The sequence below is a fragment of the Schistocerca cancellata genome, chromosome 2, assembly GCF_023864275.1.
Source record: "Schistocerca cancellata isolate TAMUIC-IGC-003103 chromosome 2, iqSchCanc2.1, whole genome shotgun sequence".
Classification (NCBI taxonomy): Eukaryota; Metazoa; Arthropoda; class Insecta; order Orthoptera; family Acrididae; genus Schistocerca; species Schistocerca cancellata.
Genome location: NC_064627.1, coordinates 846112804 through 846134745, shown reverse-complemented (window position 1 = coordinate 846134745; position 21942 = coordinate 846112804). Strand labels below are relative to the sequence as shown.

At 40.7% G+C, this 21942-nt stretch overlaps 1 protein-coding gene across 1 annotated transcript in view; it reads right to left on the bottom strand.

The window, feature by feature from the left end:
• Nucleotides 1-21942, bottom strand: part of LOC126159238 (exostosin-3-like) — a 300080-nt gene that overhangs the window by 179733 nt on the left and 98405 nt on the right. Inside the window, exon 2 of the mRNA XM_049916501.1 lies at nt 16498-17667. Within this exon, the coding sequence (XP_049772458.1) occupies nt 16498-17667 (1170 nt within the window). The remainder of the gene's footprint in view (nt 1-16497; nt 17668-21942) is intronic.

Below are 21942 nucleotides of genomic sequence, written 5' to 3'. Positions count from 1 at the left end.
TTCCTCGCAGTGTCACAGAATTGCAGTGAGTTTTAGGGAAATGAACTATTATATTCGATTCACACCGAATGCTGCACAAATCGCAGCTCCACTACATAACTTGCGTCGCAAGAATGTTACCTTTGTTTAGACGGATGAGTGCCAAGTAGCTTTTCAAACATTTAAAGATGCGTTGCTCAGTGACCGGTGTTTGGTTCACTTTGATCCTGACAAACCAGTTGTATTTCAAGTTGACGCTTCTTCTTACGGAATAAAACATAGTTAGATGCTGTATGCCATTGCGTTCACAGAATGTTTCAAGTTCATTTGACTACAACTGACGTCCGTTGTACGACACAATGACTTCGAGGCAAAAAATAGAGGACAACACCTAAATTGTGCTTTGTGACTTTGTGGAGTTTAGTGGCACAGCAAAAGGAAACTTGTTATATGAGTCAGCCACAACCAACCAACGAGTGTTTCAAAAAGGTCCCGCAAAGCCTATGTGCACACGCTACCATTGTGATTGCGACTTACGTCATGCACAGAGTGTTTGTGGCAGAGCGGACTGGCTTTCCGCACATGCCTTACGTCATCTGTTCTGTTTGGGAATCTATTCCCTTGCAAGTACAGTGTCGGCGCGCTAACTGTTTCGTTCGAACAATTCTCCAGTGTCCTTGGTGAATTAACTGCAACATGGAGGGTGGCGCAAGGATGTCTAGAACGTTCGCAAGTGGTGCATAAAGATTACAGCTGTTCGTACTGAAAATAACGACGAACAAAGGGGCAGGATGCCGACAACTTCCGATGATATAGTCACGAAGGTATGGGTAACCAATTAGGTACGACCGGTGGATCACCTAGTATGATCTGTGGATTTTGGTTCCTGATGTTTCCCAAAGCTGTATTCATAGGATTCAGTCAGAAAAGCTGTAATATCGGAAGGTGGACGTAATATGGGTACCGCCAACACTGACGGAGACCACAAACAGCGATTAGTTGCTCATTCTCGTGCATTTCTTGGCTGTAATGCAGACCAGAAGGACAACTTTTAGTTTTCACTCGGTTGTATCAAGCCGGCCGGTGTGGCCGAGTGGTTCTAGGAGTCTGGAACCGCGCGACAGCTACGGTCGCAGGTTCGAATCCTGCCTCGGGCATGGATGTGCGTGATGTCCTTAGGTTAGTTAGGTTTAAGTAGTTCTAAGTTCTAGGGGACTGATGACCTCAGATGTTAAGTCCCATAGTGCTCAGAGCCATTTGAACCATTTGGTTGCTGCAAGTGATGAAACATGGGCGTATTACCTTACATCTGAGAACGACCAAGAATAACGTGAGTGGTGGCGTTCGTCTTTACCCAAGCCGCGAAATTTCAGTGAAGTCATGGCACCTGTGTTTTAGAACAGAAAGAGAGGGTGTCGGTGGTCGGGTTTATGCCAGCTGGAACCACAATAAAAACTGTCAGATACCGCAAAACACTGAAAAAACACATACCAGCAGTTCGGAATGGGAGAAGAGAAACGTCGAGCAATTCACTACGACAATGCTGGCCCTCGTGTCACTCGCAAAACCGCCGCTCCCTGCAAAAGTTTGAATGGATCATCACCTGCCTGCCCACACCGTAGTTCGGGACTGGCACCCAGTGAGTAGCAGCTGAACGTTTTGTTGAAATAACATATGGCTGGAAGGTAGTCAAAGATGTCGTTCATCGCATCCTTATGCACGTGGTGGAAACCGGTGTGACAGGGGCATACGGTTACTGTCACAGTGTCTATTCAGTGAAACGTATTCAGTGAAATGGAAAATATCGAGAAAAATACACTCATTTGCTGCCTTTATAATCTAATTATCATAGAAAATAAATGTTTTTTTGTATTTCCAAAAAAAAGGAGACGTTGGTTTGGAATTATCATCATATGTAAAAAAAGGCATGATAAATTTGTTCCTATTTAACTGATCAGATATGCAATATGATAAATTAAATAGCGTATATGTTACCAGTCATAACATCAGAACAGCGAGTCAATTTCTAGTGCTGTACAGTGTCCATGAGTCACTAAGTTACATAGAGTATAATGATGGGATTTATAAAGAAGTGGGAGGATACACATCGTCAAAAAATCTGAAGGTGTTACCTTCTGTATATAGTAAACTTTGATGGTTATTAGTTCAGTGTCAATGTTTGACACTGAAATCGTATCAAACATTCATTAATGAAATTTACTAACTTTAGATATATAAAAATCTTAGTGTGTAAAATATGCAAACGACTCACTAACAGTTATACTCATATTAATAACTTGAATACAACATATTAATGTTCCACAGTAATATTTATTAGTTCTGTATGAAAAAGCTTTCGGCCATCGTCAGATAGCTTACAGGTGAACATATAGTCCACACAACTTCAGTGAGAATTCATAGCTGTACAAAGATATGTGATATTTTATGACTATATCAGTACAAAACACAAGCACAATATAATACCGAGAGAGACAGTGAACAAATAAATCTTACGTTACAGTTGTTGTTGTTGTGGTCTTCAGTCCTGAGACTGGTTTGATGCAGCTCTCCATGCTACTCTATCCTGTGCAAGCCTCTTCATCTCCCAGTACCTACCGCAACCTACATCCTTCTGAATCTGCTTAATGTATTGATCTCTTGGTCTCCCTCTACGATTTTTACCCTCCACACTGCCCTCCAATGCTAAATTTATGATCCCTTGATGCCTCAAAACATGTCCTACCAACCGATCCCTTCTTCTAGTCAAGTTGTGCCACAAACTTCTCTTCTCCCCAATCCTATTCAATACCTCCTCATTAGTTACGTGATCTACCCACCTTATCTTCAGCATTCTTCTGTAGCACCACATTTCGAAAGCTTCTATTCTCTTCTTGTCCAAACTGGTTATCGTCCATGTTTCACTTCCATACATGGCTACACTCCATACAAATACTTTCAGAAACGACTTCCTGACACTTAAATCTATACTCGATGTTAACAAATTTCTCTTCTTCAGAAACGCTTTCCTTGCCATTGCCAGTCTACATTTTATATCCTCTCTACTTCGACCATCATCAGTTATTTTACTCCCTAAATAGCAAAACTCCTTTACTACTTTAAGTGTCTCATTTCCTAATCTAATCCCCTCAGCATCACCCGATTTAATTTGACTACATTCCATTATCCTCGTTTTGCTTTTGTTGATGTTCATCTTATATCCTCCTTTCAAGACTCTGTCAATTCCGTTCAACTGCACTTCCAAGTCCTTTGCTGTCTCTGACAGAATTACAATGTCATCGGCGAACCTCAAAGTTTTTACTTCTTCTCCATGAATTTTAATACCTACTCCGAATTTTTCTTTTGTTTCCTTTACTGCTTCCTCAATATACAGATTGAATAACATCGGGGAGAGGCTACAACCCTGTCTCACTCCTTTCCCAACCACTGCTTCCCTTTCATGCCCCTCGATTCTTATAACTGCCATCTGGTTTCTGTACAAATTGTAAATAGCCTTTCGCTCCCTGTATTTTACCCCTGCCACCTTCAGAATTTGAAAGAGAATATTCCAGTTAATGTTGTCAAATGCTTTCTCTAAGTCTACAAATGCTAGAAATGTAGGTTTGCCTTTTCTTAATCTTTCTTCTAAGATAAGTCTTAAGGTTAGTATTGCCTCACGTGTTCCAATATTTCTACGGAATCCAAACTGATCTTCCCCGAGGTCCGCTTCTACCAGTTTTTCCATTCGTCTGTAAAGAATTCGCGTTAGTATTTTGCAGCTGTGACTTATTAAACTGATAGTTCGGTAATTTTCACATCTGTCAACACCTGCTTTCTTTGGGATTGGAATTATTATATTCTTTTTGAAGTCTGTGGGTATTTCGCCTGTTTCATACATCTTCCTCACCAGATGGTAGAGTTTTGTCATGACTGGCTCTCCCAAGGCCATCAGTAGTTCTAATGGAATGTTGTCTACTCCCGGGGCCTTGTTTCGACTCAGGTCTTTCAGTGCTCTGTCAAACTCTTCACGCAGTATCTTATCTCCCATTTCATCTTCATCTACATCCTCTTCCATTTCCATAATATTGTCCTCAAGTACATCGCCCTTGTATAAACCCTCTATATACTCCTTCCACCTTTCTGCCTTCCCTTCTTTGCTTAGAACTGGGTTGCCATCTGAGCTCTTGATGTTCATACAAGTGGTTCTCTTCTCTCCAAAGGTCTCTTTAATTTTCCTGTAGGCAGTATCTATCTTACCCCTAGTGAGGCAAGCCTCTACATCCTTACATTTGTCCTCTAGCCATCCCTGCTTAGCCATTTTGCACTTCCTGTCGATCTCATTTTTGAGACGTTTGTATTCCTTTTTGCCTGCTTCATTTACTGCATTTTTATATTTTCTCCTTTCATCAATTAAATTCAATATTTCTTCTGTTACCCAAGGATTTCTATTAGCCCTCGTCTTTTTACCTACTTGACCTTCTGCTGCCTTCACTACTTCATCCCTCAGAGCTACCCATTCTTCTTCTACTGTACTTCTTTCCCCCATTTCTGTCAATTGTTCCCTTATGCTCTCCCTGAAATTCTCTACAACCTCTGGTTCTTTCAGTTTATCCAGGTCCCATCTCCTTAAATTCCCACCTTTTTGCAGTTTCTTCAGTTTCAATCTGCAGTTCATAACCAATAGATTGTGGTCAGAATCCACATCTGCTCCTGGAAATGTCTTACAATTTAAAACCTGGTTCCTAAATCTCTGTCTTACCATTATTTAATCTATCTGATACCTTTTAGTATCTCCAGGATTCTTCCAGGTATACAACCTTCTTTTATGATTCTTGAATCAAGTGTTAGCTATGATTAAGTTATGCTCTGTGCAAAATTCTACAAGGCGGCTTCCTCTTTCATTTCTTTCCCCCAATCCATATTCACCTACTATGTTTCCTTCTCTCCCTTTTCCTACTGACGAATTCCAGTCACCCATGACTATTAAATTTTCGTCTCCCTTCACTACCTGAATAATTTCTTTTATCTCGTCATACATTTCATCAATTTCTTCATCATCTGCAGAGCTAGTTGGCATATAAACTTGTACTACTGTAGTAGGTGTGGGCTTTGTGTCTATCTTGGCCACAATAATGCGTTCACTATGCTGTTTGTAGTAGCTAACCCGCACTCCTATGTTTTTATTCATTATTAAACCTACTCCTGCGTTACCCCTATTTGATTTTGTATTTATAACCCTGTAATCACCTGACCAAAAGTCTTGTTCCTCCTGCCACCGAACTTCACTAATTCCCACTATATCTAACTTTAACCTATCCATTTCCCTTTTTAAATTTTCTAACCTACCTGCCCGATTAAGGGATCTGACATTCCACGCTCCGATCCGTAGAACGCCAGTTTTCTTTCTCCTGATAACGACGTCCTCTTGAGTAGTCCCCGCCCGGAGATCCGAATGGGGGACTATTTTACCTCCGGAATATTTTACCCAAGAGGACGCCATCATCATTTAATCATACAGTAGAGCTGCATGTCCTCGGGAAAAATTACGGCTGTAGTTTCCCCTTGCTTTCAGCCGTACGTTATAGTATATTCAGATATTAAAACTATGTGAGTGTACAAAACAGAAATGTTCTACAAGTGAGTAATGGCACAGACCACTATGTCTTAAGGACCGGCCGAAAAACTGGAGGGGAAGAAAGACGCCTATGGATTGTGGGTGTAGAACAGTTACAACGAGCATATTAACTAGCGGTGAGAGGAATAATAACTGGGTGAGTCATGGACCTGTGTTTGGTCATTAAGGGGCAGATCAGGATTCTTTCATTGGTATTTATTAATGGTCAGAATTTCAAGTCAGGTAAATTTTCTTCCTTTAGTTCCTTTATGGAAACGTCACATCTGAGATCATACGAATGACATTCATTCAGAGCATGTTCAGCAAAGGCGGAATCCTTCTTTCTCAGTCACCAATTCCTTTCATTCTCAGTCTGCATAGTGTCGTACCTCGTTTTTCTACACATAATTTATAAGTTGTACGGATGTTCTGAGACACATGTTGCCACGTATGATGTGATCTTCATTCTAATGCTGAACTGCATAACTTCACCAGTAATCTGTAGAACTAATGATTACGGGGAACTTTCAATAGCTCAGACCAAAACATAGTAGCAGCGAGATTGTCACTGTAAGAGTACTATTCTACAGCTAAAAATCTATAAGATCTTTGTCCACGAACTGCAATGTAAAGAAAATATATTTTGTACGTACGAGACGCAGCAGTGCGAGAAAGGAATGTTTCATTTGTGATTGGTATAGGATAAGATCCATCTTATGAGACAGTGATTATCATTTGACAAACTTCTCTGTTACACCACTGTTCATGATGCACGTATTACGTTAGGTGGCATATGTATTGATGATGCTAGGTTTCCCCATACAGAAGTCTTAAGGACAAATGAGAAGCAAAATTACTTTGTATTTTATGTTAATGAATGATGACATCATTGTTGACGGTGTCATGAGGATGAGAGACAAGCTTTTATCGCCCCACTGAGAACGAGAGGTCCCTTGAGACGGAGCGTAAAGTCAGACTGAGCCACGGTGAGGATGGAAATTAGTCGTTTCCTCTTGAAAGTAACCGTCCAGATACTTGTCTTAAGGTACAAATATCATCCTTTACTTGGTTGCAAAACAAAATAAACATGCTTTGCCTCTGGCAAGCAGCAACATGTATTTTCCGCTGAGCAGTATGCAGCACAGTGTTTTAATCAGTATTCTCTAGTTTGCACTACTACAGTAATCAACTTTATACATAAGAGAGAAATGTAAAAAAAATCGAAGATGAAACAGGCTTAATGAGTGTTTGAATGTATAAGCGAAACAAATTTGGGACTGGAGAAAGTGGTTAGTCATAGTAATAATAGTAGTACAAATAACAATAGCAACAATTGTTATTATTATAATTGTTATTATTTTCTGGCTCACAGAGTTTCATATACAGTACTGACATAATAATAACTTAAACAAAAAAAGTATCACTAACTAAACTGCATCCTACAGGAAACCGATGAACTGTTCGACAGGTGCTCAATATAATTGATTTCTGCAGCTGCCAACACAGCAAATAATGCTGCAGGCTCTTCTCAGTTCGTCCTGGAATAGGGTGCTTTCGATGTGATTTCTGTTTCCACCTGGTATTTGGCCGTGTTAACAATGTAGGTGGTTTGCTAATGAAGGGTTTAGGGTAGAGCAAGAACTGTACAAAAGTGACTTGCTCAGTTTTGTTGATAACTGATTCCGTCATTGCAGGAACGTCATGAGTTAACTTTTTCCCAAAAATGGTTTATATATTAGAACTGGGTGATGAAGGGTAGCCAAATTAATAGATGCAAGTAGATAGTAGCCAACCACCAAATGACGACTCTGTAGGAGATCGAAATCTTCCGTTCATGAATAAAGGCCATGAGTCATTAACTCAAGCACTGTTTGCAGTGACTATATGGAAGCGTGATTAATTGAAAACAAAAGACATTGGTGGCTTGTTACAGCTTTAACGTGTATTTTTTCTAGCCACGTTTGACAAAGTTTAATAATCCGGTTAGTCGTTCGCTGTAGAAGACCCAAAAAACTTTACTGTGGAGTTTGTGAAGCCTTTGAACGCAGTGATGCCTGTAGGCTGAAGTTTAACTGCATGCAATATTTACATTACAAGATATCCCTGTATAGGACACCTTTTATTTGAAAAAGCTAAAAGTCGATGTTTTTAACACACATAATTTAAACAGTTAGCACTCACTCTATTATGGATGCCATGAAGGAGAATCCAAGGAAGTGGAAATGAAGTTGACACATTTCTATACCGTTATATCTAATACCATATCCCGAAAGATGTGAATGTGCTTCACCTGTTATCCAGTGGGTGTGTTGGCCATAATAAGAATAATACAATGATTCACTTTAACACTTGCATCAACTGGTAGGTTTAAGAAGATGAAACTTTAGTTCCTAATACAGCATATTTTTCTTACAGATAGTGGAAGTGGGACCATAAAGAAGTTGGTGAGCCATCGCGACAGGACGTCGTATGTAACTGAAGAGTATTCTATAGTGATAAAAAAGGCAACAAGTAAATTCTCAGCGGAAATTATCGATTAACATGTAGGTAGTGGGGAGCGGGGTTGGTAATTACGACGATAAATAATCACTCCCATCCCGTCACTTTCTATGAATACTTCTATTCTCCCACCGTATACACAATGCGTGTAGCATAGAGGGCGCACTTCGTAGAACTGATCTGCCAAGACACAGCTGTTCCTGCACCGTTAGGGCAGCGATATTATTGGGGGAGGGGGGGTAGAACCAGTGGTTCTACGTCCCCACAAGTTTTTAAAAACCGGTGGCCTGTCTTTTTTAAAAGTCTTGCGTCTGCGAACTAAGCATGGAAAAATTTCCTAAGAAAAATAAAATTCCTTTTCCCCTTTCGAAATGAGTGAGTTTTGAGTATGATGCACATTATCCTGGTCAAATGATAACACAACGGTTCATTGATGGTGCTGTCAGCTCCTTTACAGCTTCACTAAGAACCCTGCACTTCCCAATGAATTAGCGTATCCTGAAAAATGGGTTCCCTTCAACATAAAAAAGAAAAAGAAAACAAGATATATTGAATGTAAGATGTACATTGCACCTAAGTATGTGGAATTTTATGAGAAACTGCAACAATGGCCAATAACAGGGGGAACAAACAATGTGGCAATGATGATGAAGGAGATTCACTTGTTTTATTTTATTCTGCGTTAGTATTGTCATAAGAAGAGCAGCTACAGCTCAAAATGTGAATAAAATTCATGAATCAGCAAATTTTAAATTTACTTTTATAAAAAACCATAAATTATAATAGAAAAATACACGGTACTACACAGTCCTTGAACACTGAATAGCCGTTGACATAGTAACACCAACAAATACACAGATGACTTGTAGGAACTTTTTGCCTTCTCCTGTAAAATTTTACTTTATGGCTCACGATATTTTTGAAAAGACCAGTTCAACTTTTATGTGAAGTGACTTTCAATGAACTGCTTTATTGATTCTTATGCTGGGTCGCAGTAGATTTTGAATTGTTCACTCTTCAACAGTAAGACTATAGTATTTGGAGGTAATTCCTTCGTTAATTGAGAAGCTGCTATCGCGACTTCCGGTTCATCAGTTAATCAGACAAATTAATCATAAGTAAGAATAACTCTGGATCCTTATAACTTTAGTATATATGGTCTAATTTATATATTTTACGTCTACGCAGAAGATAAAACATTCATTTCAGAGACGGTCAGTGTAATATTAGGAACGAAATTTGAAATATAAAAGAACTGTTAACTGTGTTGAAGATAATAGTCTAGCTGACAATGCTCTGTAATTATTAAAAGTGATTTAACATTGTAAAGATGCAGATATTTGGTCGCCACTCAGATGTTGTTCCAACTGGTGTTTCTCGTTTCCTAATCACTCAGTCTTGTTTGTAGAGGCTTGACATGAGATATCAATATGAAAACTGAAAAACTGATAAGGTTGGTGCAAAACCAGCGCTGTATCGCTTGAGAGGTACAGAGGCGAGCTAGTGTGCCAGGACTTACCCAGTTCACTGCTCTTAGCACCACGTCATTATACCGCTCCTGTGAGTGGAATACAGGTATTGCACCATAATGTAAGGATGAAATTAAAAATGAAAGCAGCTTTTCCAAACTTTGTCAACATATGGTTCAGTAGATTAGTGTTTAAATTGTCAAATCTCAGAGTGATCAGATCAATATCTTTCCCTAAATACCGTACATCGTTTTAAGACAAAAAAATGGCGCTAAGTAATGAAGCTAGAAAGCCAAAAATTGGTAAGAATGTGCAAATGTATATCAGAATCAACTGTTACAAATTTCAACTTCAAAAATCGAAGGCGCTAAATATTAGACTTAGAAATATGAACATTTGTATGAAGCTTCAGTTCAATATAAAAACATTAACTATGTGACTCCATTAAACTATATTTAGTAGTCTTCAATTTATTTACTGAAAACTAAATCTGGAATAAAAACATCCCTATTTGTAACAGATTAATTAAATTTATATTAATGATAGAAAGTTTTGATTACAGCACCTGTTGAAACCCATTAAATAATTAAGCTATAGCAAACTGCAACACTTTGATTCAAATACCAATCAATAGAAGGTCTCTTAAAGTTGCAGTTCAGAGATCATGTTATACTGTCGGTTTCGTTCTAAGAATTCTAGAAAAGTTAAAATGCGGGAGAGCTACAACGTTTTCTATGATTAAAGGCAACTTAACTCCATTCATAAAATATTACGAAGATTCTAAACTGATACACAACAGTGCTATAAAATGATATTTGTCCGGTAGTGCGGCTTTTAATGTTGCTACTTGCGCATAGAGCGGATGACGGCAGGTGTTACCGTCGACGTCAGCTGCGCCCATATATAAATACGGCCTGAGAGACACTCACTTCGCACCCAACTACCATATGGTCCGTGCCAGTCAAACGTCGGCTTACGCGCTGCATCGGGTGACGTCACAGCCAGGCTGCAACTAAACTCACGTTTTCCGCACGAATAGGAAGTGAACTCACGAGGACAGTACACCGTCCTGTATCGCTTGGAAGCCGTGGAACTGACTGTGTGCCGACCGTAGTGTTAACAAAACCGCGTCGCAAGTGGTGACATTATTTTACAATTTTATGGCGAGTATTAACTTTGATTATCAAAAGTGAAGATGAAAGACCATTTAATGGAAACTTAACGTACAGGTCGTCTCTGAACTACTCATAGTGCTGTTTATGATAGAGACAGTCCTTATTATCATTGTCGTTGTGGACTTCAGTCCAGAGTCTGGTTTGATGCAGTTCTCCATGCTGCTCTATCTTGTGCAACCCTCCTCATGTCCGAATAACTATTGCAACATACATCCTTCTGAATCTGCGCAGCGTATTCAACTCTTGGTATCCATCTACGATTTTTACCTCCACGCTGCACTCCGGTACTAAACTGGTGATCCCTTGATGCCTCAGAACATGTCCTACCAACCGATACCTTCTTCTAGTCAATTTGTGCCACAAATTACTCTTCTCCCCAATTCAGTTCCGTGCCTCCTCATTAGTTACGTGAACTATCTATCTAATCTTCAGCATTCTTCTGTATTACCACATTTCGAAAGTTTCCATTCCCTTCTTGTCTACACTGTTTATCGTCCATGTTTCACTTCCATACATGGCTACACTCCATAGACTACATTCAGAAAAGACATCCTTACACTTAAATCTATACTCGATGTTGACAAATGTCTCTTCTTCAGAAAAACTTTCCTTGCCATAGCCAGTCTACATTTTGTATCCTCTATGCTTCGCCCGTCATCTGTTATTTTGCTCCCAAAGCAGGAAAACTCACTGACTTCTTTAAGTGTCTCATTTCTTAATCTAATACCCTCAGCATCAACTGATTTAATTCGACTACATGTCATTACCCTCGTTTTGCTTTTGTTGATGTTTGTCTTGTATTCTCCTTTCAAGACACTGTCCATTCCGCTCAGCTCTAATTGTACGTCCTTTGCTGTCTCTGAAAGAATTAAAATGTCGCCGGCAAACCTCAATTTTTTTTTCTACTCCATGGATTTTAATTCCTACTTCATATATTTTACGTCTCCTTTAATGCTTGCTCAATACATATATTGAAGAACATCACTCACTTCTGAACCACTGGTTCCCTCTCGTGCTCCTCAACTCTTATGACTGCCACATGGACATCATCTTCATCATAGTCATCATTTAAGACTGATTATGCCTTTCAGCGTTCAGTCTGGAGCATAGCCCCCTTATAAAATTCTTCCATGGTCCCCTATTCAGTGCTAACATTGGTGCCTCTTCTGATGTTAAACCTATTACTTCAAAATCATTCTTAACCGAATCCAGGTACCTTCTCCTTGGTCTGCCCCGACTCCTCCTACCCTCTACTGCTGAACCCATGAGTCTCTTGGGTAACCTTGCTTCTCCCATGCGTGTAACATGACCCCACCATCTAAGCCTGTTCGCCCTGACTGCTACATCTATAGAGTTCATTCCCAGTTTTTCTTTGATTTCCTCATTATGGACACCCTCCTGCCATTGTTCGCATCTACTAGTACCTGCAATCATCCTAGCTACTTTCATATCTGTAACCTCAACCTTGTTGATAAGGTAACCTGAATCCACCCAGCTTTCGCTCCCATACAACAAAGTTGGTCGAAAGATTGAACGGTGCACAGATAACTTAGTCTTGGTACTGACTTCCTTCTTGCAGAAGAGAGTAGATCGTAGCTGAGCGCTCACTGCATTAGCTTTGCTACACTTCGCTTCCAGTTCTTTCACTATGTTTCCATCCTGTGAGAATATGCATCCTAAGTACTTGAAATCGTCCACCTGTCCTAACTTTGTTCCTCTTATTTGGCACTCAGTCCGTTTATATTTCATTCCCACTGACATTACTTTCGCTTTGGAGATGCTAATCTTCATACCATAGTTCTTACAATTCTGATCTAGCTCTGAAATATTACTTTGCAAACTTTCAATCGAATCTGCCATCACAACTAAGTCATCCGCATATGCAAGACTGCTTATTTTGTGTTCACATATATTAATCTCACCCAGCCAGTCTATTGTTTTCAACGTATGATCCATAAATAATATGAACAACAGTGGAGACAGGTTGCAGCCTTGTCTTAACCCTGAAACTACTCTGAACCATGAACTCAATTTACCGTCAACTCTAACTGCTGTCTGACTATCCATGTAAAGACCTTTAATTGCTTGCAAAAGTTTGCCTCCTATTCCATAATCTCGTAGAACAGACAATAACGTCCTCCTAGGAACCCGGTCATATGCCTTTTCTAGATCTATAAAGCATAGATACAATTCCCTGTTCCATTCATAACACTTCTCCATTATTTGCCGTAAGCTAAAGATCTGGTCCTGACAACCTCTAAGAGGCCTAAACCCACACTGATTTTCATCCAATTGGTCCTCAACTAATACTCGCACTTTCCTTTCAACAATACCTGAGAAGAGTTTACCCACAACGCTGATTAAAGAGATACCTCTGTAGTTGTTACACTCTTTTCTGTTTCCATGTTTAAAGATTGGTGTGATTACTGCTTTTGTCCAGTCTGATGGAACCTGTCCCGACTCCCAGGCCATTTCAATTATCCTGTGTAGCCATTTAAGACCTGACATTCCACCGTATTTGATGAGTTCCGACTTAATTTCATCCACCCCAGCTGCTTTATTGCACTGTACTCTATTGACCATGTTCTCCACTTCCTCAAATGTGATCCTATTTTCATCACCATTCCTATCCCATTCTACCTCGAAATCTGAAACATTACTGATCGTATTTTCACCTACATTGAGCAACTCTTCAAAATATTCCCTCCATCTGCCCAAGGCATCCACAGGATTCATCAACAGTTTTCCTGACCTGTCCAAAATACTTGTCATTTCCTTCTTACCTTCCTTTCGAAGACTGCTAATTACACTCCAGAACTACACAATCAGTGCCACATGGCTTCTCTATGAATTGTAAAAAGTCTTTCGCTCCCAGTATTTTACCACTGCCAATTTGAAAGAGAGTATTCAAGTCAAAATTGTCAACAGCTTTCTCTAAGTCTACAAATGCTAGAAACATAGGTTTGTCTTTCCAAACCCATCTTCTAAGGTTGGTCGTATGGCCAGTATTGCCTCGAGCGTTCTAAAATTTCTATAAAATTCAAACTGACCTTCCCTGAGGTCGCCTCTACCAGTTCTTCCATTTGTTGTAAGGAATTGTGTTAGTATTTTGCAATAGTGACTTATTAAGCTGATAATTCAGTAATTTTCACAGTTTTCAACACCTGCATTCTTTGGAATTGGAATTATTATGTTCTTCTTGCAGTCTGAAGGTATTCCTTCTGTCTCATACAACTGGCTCATCAGATGGAAGAGTTTTGTTATGGCTGGCTATCAGTAGTTCTAATGGAATGTTGTCTACTACCGGGCCCTAGATTCGACTTTGGTGTTTCTATGCTCCGTCAAATTCTTCACGCAGTATCGTATCTCCGATTTCATATTCATGTACGTCATCTTCAGTTTCCATAGTATTGGCCTCAATTACATCGCCCTTGTATAGACCCTAGAGATACTCCTTCCACCTTTCTGCCTTCCCTTCTTTGCTTAGAACTGGGTTTCCATTGGAGCTCTTGATATTCATACAAGTGGTTCTCTTTTCTCCAAAGGACTCTTTAATTTTCCTGTAGGCAGTACCTATCCTAGTGATACATGGTTCTATATCCTTACATTTGTCCTCTAGCCATCCCTGCTTAACCATTTTGCACCTCCTGTCAATCTCATTTTTGAGACGTTTGTTTTCCTTTTTGCGTGCTTCATTTACTGCATTCTTATATTTTCTCCTTTCATCTCATAAATTCAGTATCTCTTCTGTTACTCAAGGATTTCTACTATTCCTCGTCTTTTTACCTACTTGATCCTCTGCTGCCTTCACTATATCATCTCTCAAAGCTATCCATTCTTTTTCTACTGTGTTTCTTTCCCTTGTTATTTTCAGTCGTTCCCTAATACTCTCTCTGAAACTCTCTTAACCTCTGGTTCTTTCAGTTTATCCAGGTAACATCTCCTAAGTTTTTGCAGTTTCTTCAGTTTTAATCTACAGCTTATAACCCATAAATTGTGGTCAGAGTCCACATCTACCCCTGGAAATGTCTTACATTTTAAAACCTGGTTCCTGAATCTATGGCTTACCGTTATATAATCTATTTGAAACGTTCCAGTGTCTCCAGGACTCTTCCGATTATACAACTTTTTTTCATGATTCTTAAACCAAGTGTTAGCTATGATTAAGTTATGCTCCGTCCAAAATGCTACTAGGCGGCTTCCCTTTCATTCCTTACCCCCAGTCCATATACACCTACTACTTTTCCTTCTCCTCCTTTTTATTTCAGTTGCATTCCACTCCCCCAAGACTAGTAAATTTTCGTCTCCCATAATTATCTGAATAATTTCTTTTATCGCGACATACATTTCTTCAGTTTCTTCATGATCTGCAGAGCTAGTCGGCATATAAACTTGTACTACTGTGGTAGGCGTGGGCGTCGTGTCTATCTTGGCCACAATAATGCGTTCACTACGCTGTTTGTATTAGCTTACCCCCGTTCCAGTTTTTTTATTTATTACTAAAGCCATTCCTGCATTACCGTTATTTGATTTCGTATTTATAACCCTGTATTCACCTGACCAGAAGTCTTATTCCTCCTGCCACCGAACTTCACTTATTCCCACTATATCTAACTTTAAGCTATCTATTTCCTTTTTTAAATTTTCCAACTTACCTACCCGATTGAGTGATCTGACATTCGACTCTCCGATCCGCAGAACGCCAATTTTGTTTCTCGTGATGGCGACGTCCTCCTGAGTAGTCCCCACCCGGAGATCTGAAGGGGGGACTATTTTACCTCCGGAATATTTTACCCAAGAGGACATCAACATCAATTAACCATACACTAAAGCTTCCTACCCAAGAGACAAATTACGGTTGTAGTTTCCCCTCGCTTTGATTCGTTCGCAGTACTTGCACAGCAAGGGCGTTTTGGTTGATGTTACAAGGCCATATCAGTCAATCATCCTGTTGTCAGGTTCTCGTAGAAAAAGACGGCGCCGCTGCCCCACAGTGTGGTTGCAGTGAAAATATGGCATCTTGCCAAGGCTGTAATTTCAAAGAAAGGTGATATACGATACCTAACATGTCAGAAACAAAAAAGGAAGAAAATGATTATCGTTTCCATCAACAAGAAGAACACCGGAAAGCAGAATTGTGATGACCAAGGTAATATATTTTAGAGGTTATTTTTAAAACTGATTCTTGATAATTTGAGGTTCTCTCTGTTATGCAAACCAAACTCGGTAACAATTATGAACATCAGATATTGAGTTGCATGTAGTTTCCAAGGAAGTTTGCTATAGTACGCACATCAGTCAAGAATAGATTTTTTGTGTAATGTATAAGAGACGGGGGTGCATTTTTTGTGTCTATAGGAGTGTTATCAGAAAGAGAGATAGATAGATAGATAGATAGATAGATAGATAGAGAGAGAGAGAGAGAGAGAGAGGCAAGGAGCGTGCTTTGTATGTAATTTATAACACAAAGGTCCCACTGTACCATCAGTTCTGTACTTGCGTTCTGTTTTACTTTGTAATTTTTAAATATTCATTTCTTTTATTCTATGTATTATTGTCCACAGTAGGAAATAAGGTTAAAACAGTATACTGGGTATGAGGATGAGAGGATATCAGGATGTCATAGTGACTCTATGAAACTGAAATGTTCAGCTGGCTGATGAAGTTTGTGGTATGTGGAAACGGCTTTTACCCAGAAATGCATGAAAATAGCTGGTGATTAGGATAAAATTGTACTAAATTTCTTAAATTAATAGCTACTTACTTTTGGAAGTAGAATTGCAGCTTTTCTCCAATCAATAACCTCGTCAAATGGAAGGAGTACCTGATCTCCTCCCAGAACGACAGGCACGGCACCAGACTTCAGAGCTTCATAAATACGCTGTTGCATCGTTGCCGTTGACAGCACTCCTCCATCCTTTGGAGCGATAATCAGCGCAAAAGTGGACTGTTTCAGCACACTCAAACGTGATGTCTCTGTTCCACAGAGTCTCCACTCCCCTGAAATATCCACTGTCCTTGCCCTTCCGCTCACTGGTGAAAGCAAACATTCAAAGTCGAACAAAAACTTGTGTAATGCAGTGTCCCTCTCCATTCGCTTGAGATAATGTACAATAAATGTGTCTGTGTCCAGAGTATAATCATTGGCACTTGTTTCATTATGCTCACCTTTGTGAAAACTCTCCACACTACTGTCATTACGATTAACAGCACTGTTTATTTCTTTTAAAGTCCTATTTGACGGCTTGCTCAGTTCACCTTGAAACGAAATCAGAAACTTTCTGCGCGCTGGCGCCATCTGTGGACAGTCTTGCCACACTGGTCGTCCGAGTGGTCCCAGCACAGGAGGCGCAATCACGTCAAAACTGTGTCGAAATCTTGACCTCAGAAACGTTGACTGCACAATAATAGCTCGTCCAGTGTCGACACCCCTGAAAGCGTCATGGCTTCCAGCAGCGAAATCCCGCCGTCCAGTGCTGCGTGACAGGTAGAGGAGCACATGGTTACGGCCATCAGCTCCCCAGAATGGCAGTCTGTGCAACGCTTCAGTCGATATAGGTCGCTCACTGACATTGGTGGCTGCCACTGCTGAAGTTTCGCCTACTAACACCACAAACACACAGGCCTCTGTGGGCTGCGTTGTGTAGTGAGGATTGTCACCCAGAGTCTGTTTCAGTGTGGTCTTCAGAAATTCCTCAACTTCCCAGCCAGCACCGGCTATAGGGAACTTATCTGGGTCGTAGAGAAACACTGGAAAGCCTGACACTAAAGGACATCGGGAGTAGTCAAAACAGTTATACATCCGACACAAATCGATCGATTCTTGAAGATTAGCTGGGAGCACGTCTACCAAGACAGTTTCTCGAAGTGCCAGTTCTACTTCTCGAAGTGCTACATCTGAACTGGTCCTCTCCTCTGCTTCAGGATGCTGAATCTGGAAAAAAAGTTAGTAGAGGTACATTTAAAACTGAAATGGAAATGGTGTTTCACAGATAAAGACAAAAATTAAATACTAAACATACCGTACACTGACATTTGTGAGAATTTTAATATTTCAAAAATAATCGAACGAGAAAGTAGGTATATTTTAGCACTCTGAGAAAATCTCTCGCTTAAGAAGTCAGATGTCAGTGAAGCATCAGTCTATTCTAATAACAGCGTCTACAAAGAATTCCACTGACCGGAAGAGGACAGGGACCAAGGCGAGATGGCTGCTTTTCTGCCGTCAGACTTTCAAATTTATCTTGTCGACCTCTAGCCTGGCTGTCGTACGAATATAAACTCACCAACAATACTTTATTGCAGCGCTTATTTTACTTACGTAAAACTGAAACAACGTAAAACTAGTTTTACGTACGGGAACCAATAAGCCGTATAAGCTCGGAGAAGTTTTACGACGTGTAGAATCTTCTATCGGAGCACAAAAAAGGCGAATATGCTCATAATTATTAAAAGATTGACTGAAAAGTAGAATACCAGCTGCTTCATTCTATCTTTGTCAACACATATGCCAATTTTCGCCAAAATATTGGCATGTGAATACATTCGCGCTCTTCTTAACACGCAGGTGACGTCTCCCTCCCACAAACTTCCCTAACTGTAACTCGCTCACACTCACTACTCCATCGCTATAAGCCTCTCATGCCGATCCAATCAAAATTGCCTATTCTCACTCACTCATTCGGCCCAAATCAGTGCCGATTATCTTTTTGTGACTCTCCAACTGTCACTATCTCTTGTCTCACAGCCACCATGCCTTTCGTTTTGTCCCACTACCACAGTCACCTCTCACTGTGACTATGTTCCTTTTGCTCTCTCTTTGTAACACTACATCATTCATTCAAAATTCAAATTCAGGTGGCTCCAAGCACCGTCGGACTTAACATCTGAGATCATCAGTCCCCTAGACTTAAAATTACTTAAACCTAACTAACCTAAGGACATCACACACAAGCATGCCCGAGGCAGGGTTCAAAACTGCGACCGTGGCAGCAGCGCGGCTCCGGACCGAAGCGCCTAGAACCGCTCGGCCACAACGGCGGGCATCATTCATGCCTTTCCACTGCTGCTGTCTCCGCTCACTGTCACTATATCTACCTCGTTGACATTGTCACAGACTCTTTCTCTGATTATCACTGTCTCTCACGCACTTTCTCTTTAATCGTTTCTCACTGGCACTGCCTCCTTCAATCTTTCAGTAGGACTGTTGTGTCACTATGTCTCAATGCCATTTTTTCCATCTCTTTCTCTCACACTGCTATTGTCTCCTTCGGTATTTCTATACAACAACTAATGTCTACTATCCTTCATTATTTATTGCTTGTCCGTCTCTTTCCCGCAACCACTGTCTCCTTCTCATGTCACTGAGAAGTTCGCACACCAATATTTTTGCGAAAATTTTTGGAGGTTCTGAGAAAGGTACACTACTGGCCATTAAAATTGCTACATCACGAAGATGACGTGGTACAGACGCGAAATTTAACCGACAGGAAGAATATGCTGTGATATGCAAATGATTAGCTTTTCAGAGCATTCACACTAGGTTGGCGCCGGTGGCGACACCTACAACGTGCTGATATGAGGAAAGTTTCCAACCGATTTTTCATACACAAACAGCAGTTGACCGGCGTTGCCTGGTTGAACGTTGTTGTGATGCCTCGCGTAAGTAGGAGAAATGCGTACCATCACGTTTCCGACTTCGATAAAGGTCGGTTTATCGTATCGCGACATTGCTGCTTGCGTTGGTCGAGATCCAATGACTGTTAGCAGAATATGGAATCGGTGGGTTCAGGAGGGTAATACGGAACGCCATGCGGGTTCCCAACGGCCTCGTATCACTAGCAGTCGAGATGACAGTCATCTTATCCGCATGGCTGTAACGGATCGTGCAGCCACGTCTCGATCCCTGAGTCAACAGATGGGGACGTTTGCAAGACAACAACCATCTACACAAACAGTTCGACGACGTTTGCAGCAGCATGGACTATTAGCTCGGAGACCATGGTTGCGGTTACTCTTGACGCTGCATCACAGACAGGAACGCTTGCGATGGTGTACTCAACGACGAACCTGGGTGCACGAATAGTGAAACGTCATTTATTCGGATGAGTCCAGGTTCTGTTTACAGCATCATGACGGTCGCATCCGTGTTTGGCGACATCGCGGTGAACGCACATTGGAAGCGAGTATTCGTCATCCCTATACTGGCCCGGCGTGATGGTATGGGGTGCCATTGGTGACACGTCTCGGTCACCTCTTGTTCGCATTGACGGCACTTTGAACAGTGGACGTTACATTTCAGATGTGTTACGACCTGTCGCTCTACCCTTCATTCGATCCCTGCGAAACCCTACGTTTCAGCAGGATAGTGCACGACCGCATGTTGCAGGTCCTATACGGGCCATTCTGCATACAGAAAATGTTCGACTGCTGCCCTGGCCAGCACATTCTCCAGATCTCTTACCAATTGAAAACGTCTGGTCAATGGTGGCAGAGCAACTGGCTCGTCACAATACGCCAGTCAGTACTCTTGATGAACTGTAGTATTGTGTTGAAGCTGCTTGGGCAGCTGTATCTGTACACGCCATCCAAGCTCGGTTTGACTCAATGCACAGGCATATCAACGCCGTTATTACGGCCAGATGTGGTTGTTCTGGGTACTGATTTCTCAGGATATATGCACCCAAATTGCGTGAAAATGTAATCACATGTCAGTTCTAGTATAATATATTTGTCCAATGAATACCCGTTTATCATCTGCATTTCTTCCTGGTGTAGCAATTTTAATGGCCAGTAGTGTAGAATCAGGCACCTGGCTGTCTTTTAATAAAGAGGAACTTATACATCTTTCGTGTGCTCCGATAGACCATTTCTCCACTGGTCCCCTTGTTTTGGCTGTCATAGCAGGGCGTGTCACTCAAATTAATAGAACGTTATGGATCAGTAAAGTTTTGATAATTTACCTTTGTGGAATTGAAATAACTGAGAACAATTTTTACGTGCACAAAACTTCATATTTGCTGCAGTACTGATACGCGGAGCTGCCAGAGCCCTTCTGATGATGAATCAGACACTATATATCACATTTGTCCGTGCTACGTCACTTTATAAACTAGGTTTGCACCTCAGAGGGCATTTTACGAGCTTATTTTAGGTTCACAAGTAGGATAACTTAGAACGTCTGTATCTCGGAAATGGATAAAGATATCCAAAAGATATTCAACCTTGTTCGAGATCTAAATGGTAGGAACGTATCGTAAAAATTACTGCCGTTTTCTGTGCATAGTCCTCTTGGAATCTGTGATTACGTTCTAGTCCAGGACAGACGGCGAAAAAATGATGAAAAGCCCCCTTTTGGGGTTTTCTCAGAAACTGCCCATAAATTTACGCATATGAATCATTAATTCATTCAATCAGTTATTCATTGATCGGTTTGTCCGTTAGTTTAATTAAATCTGGGGTTTATCTCCAATATATTCGTAATCGCTTTATTTATTTAATTTTTACGTACATATGTTACGTGTACGATTTGGGCAACTTTGAACCTCTGTATCTCGGAAACGGATAAAAATACCAAGAAAATTTTTGAGGTAGTTCGAGACCACAATCTTAGGAATATATTGTAAAAATTTTAGTCACTGTCTGCTCATAACCATCTTGGAACCCTCGGCTGTTCGGTCCACTGCTGACGTCGAAAAATTGGCTAAGAAACCCTTTCTTGACGTTTCCTCAGCGACCGGCCATGTAATTACTCAAATACATATTTCCTTTATTGACGAGCATATCCGTCAATCTAATTAAATCACGGGTTTATCACGGGTGTGCTCGTCTTTGGTTAATCTGTTTAATTTTTAAGTGTATATTTTACGTGCATGAGAAGCGTAAATTCGTACCTCTCTATCTGGATAAATGGTAAAGATGTCAAAAAATTCTCAAGGATGTTCGAGATTAGGACCTTAGGAATATATCGTAAAAATTTCAGCCATTTGCTGTGGATATTCGTTGTTGTTGTTTCTTGGGGAGGAGACCAGACAGCGAGGTCATCGGTCTCATCCGATTAGGGAAGGTAGTCGGCCGTGCCCTTTCAAAGGAACCATTCCGGCATTTGCCTGGAGCGATTTAGGGAAATCACGGAAAACCTAAATCAGGATGGCCGGACGCGGGACTGAACCGTCGTCCTCCCGAATGCGAGTCCAGTGTGCTAGCCACT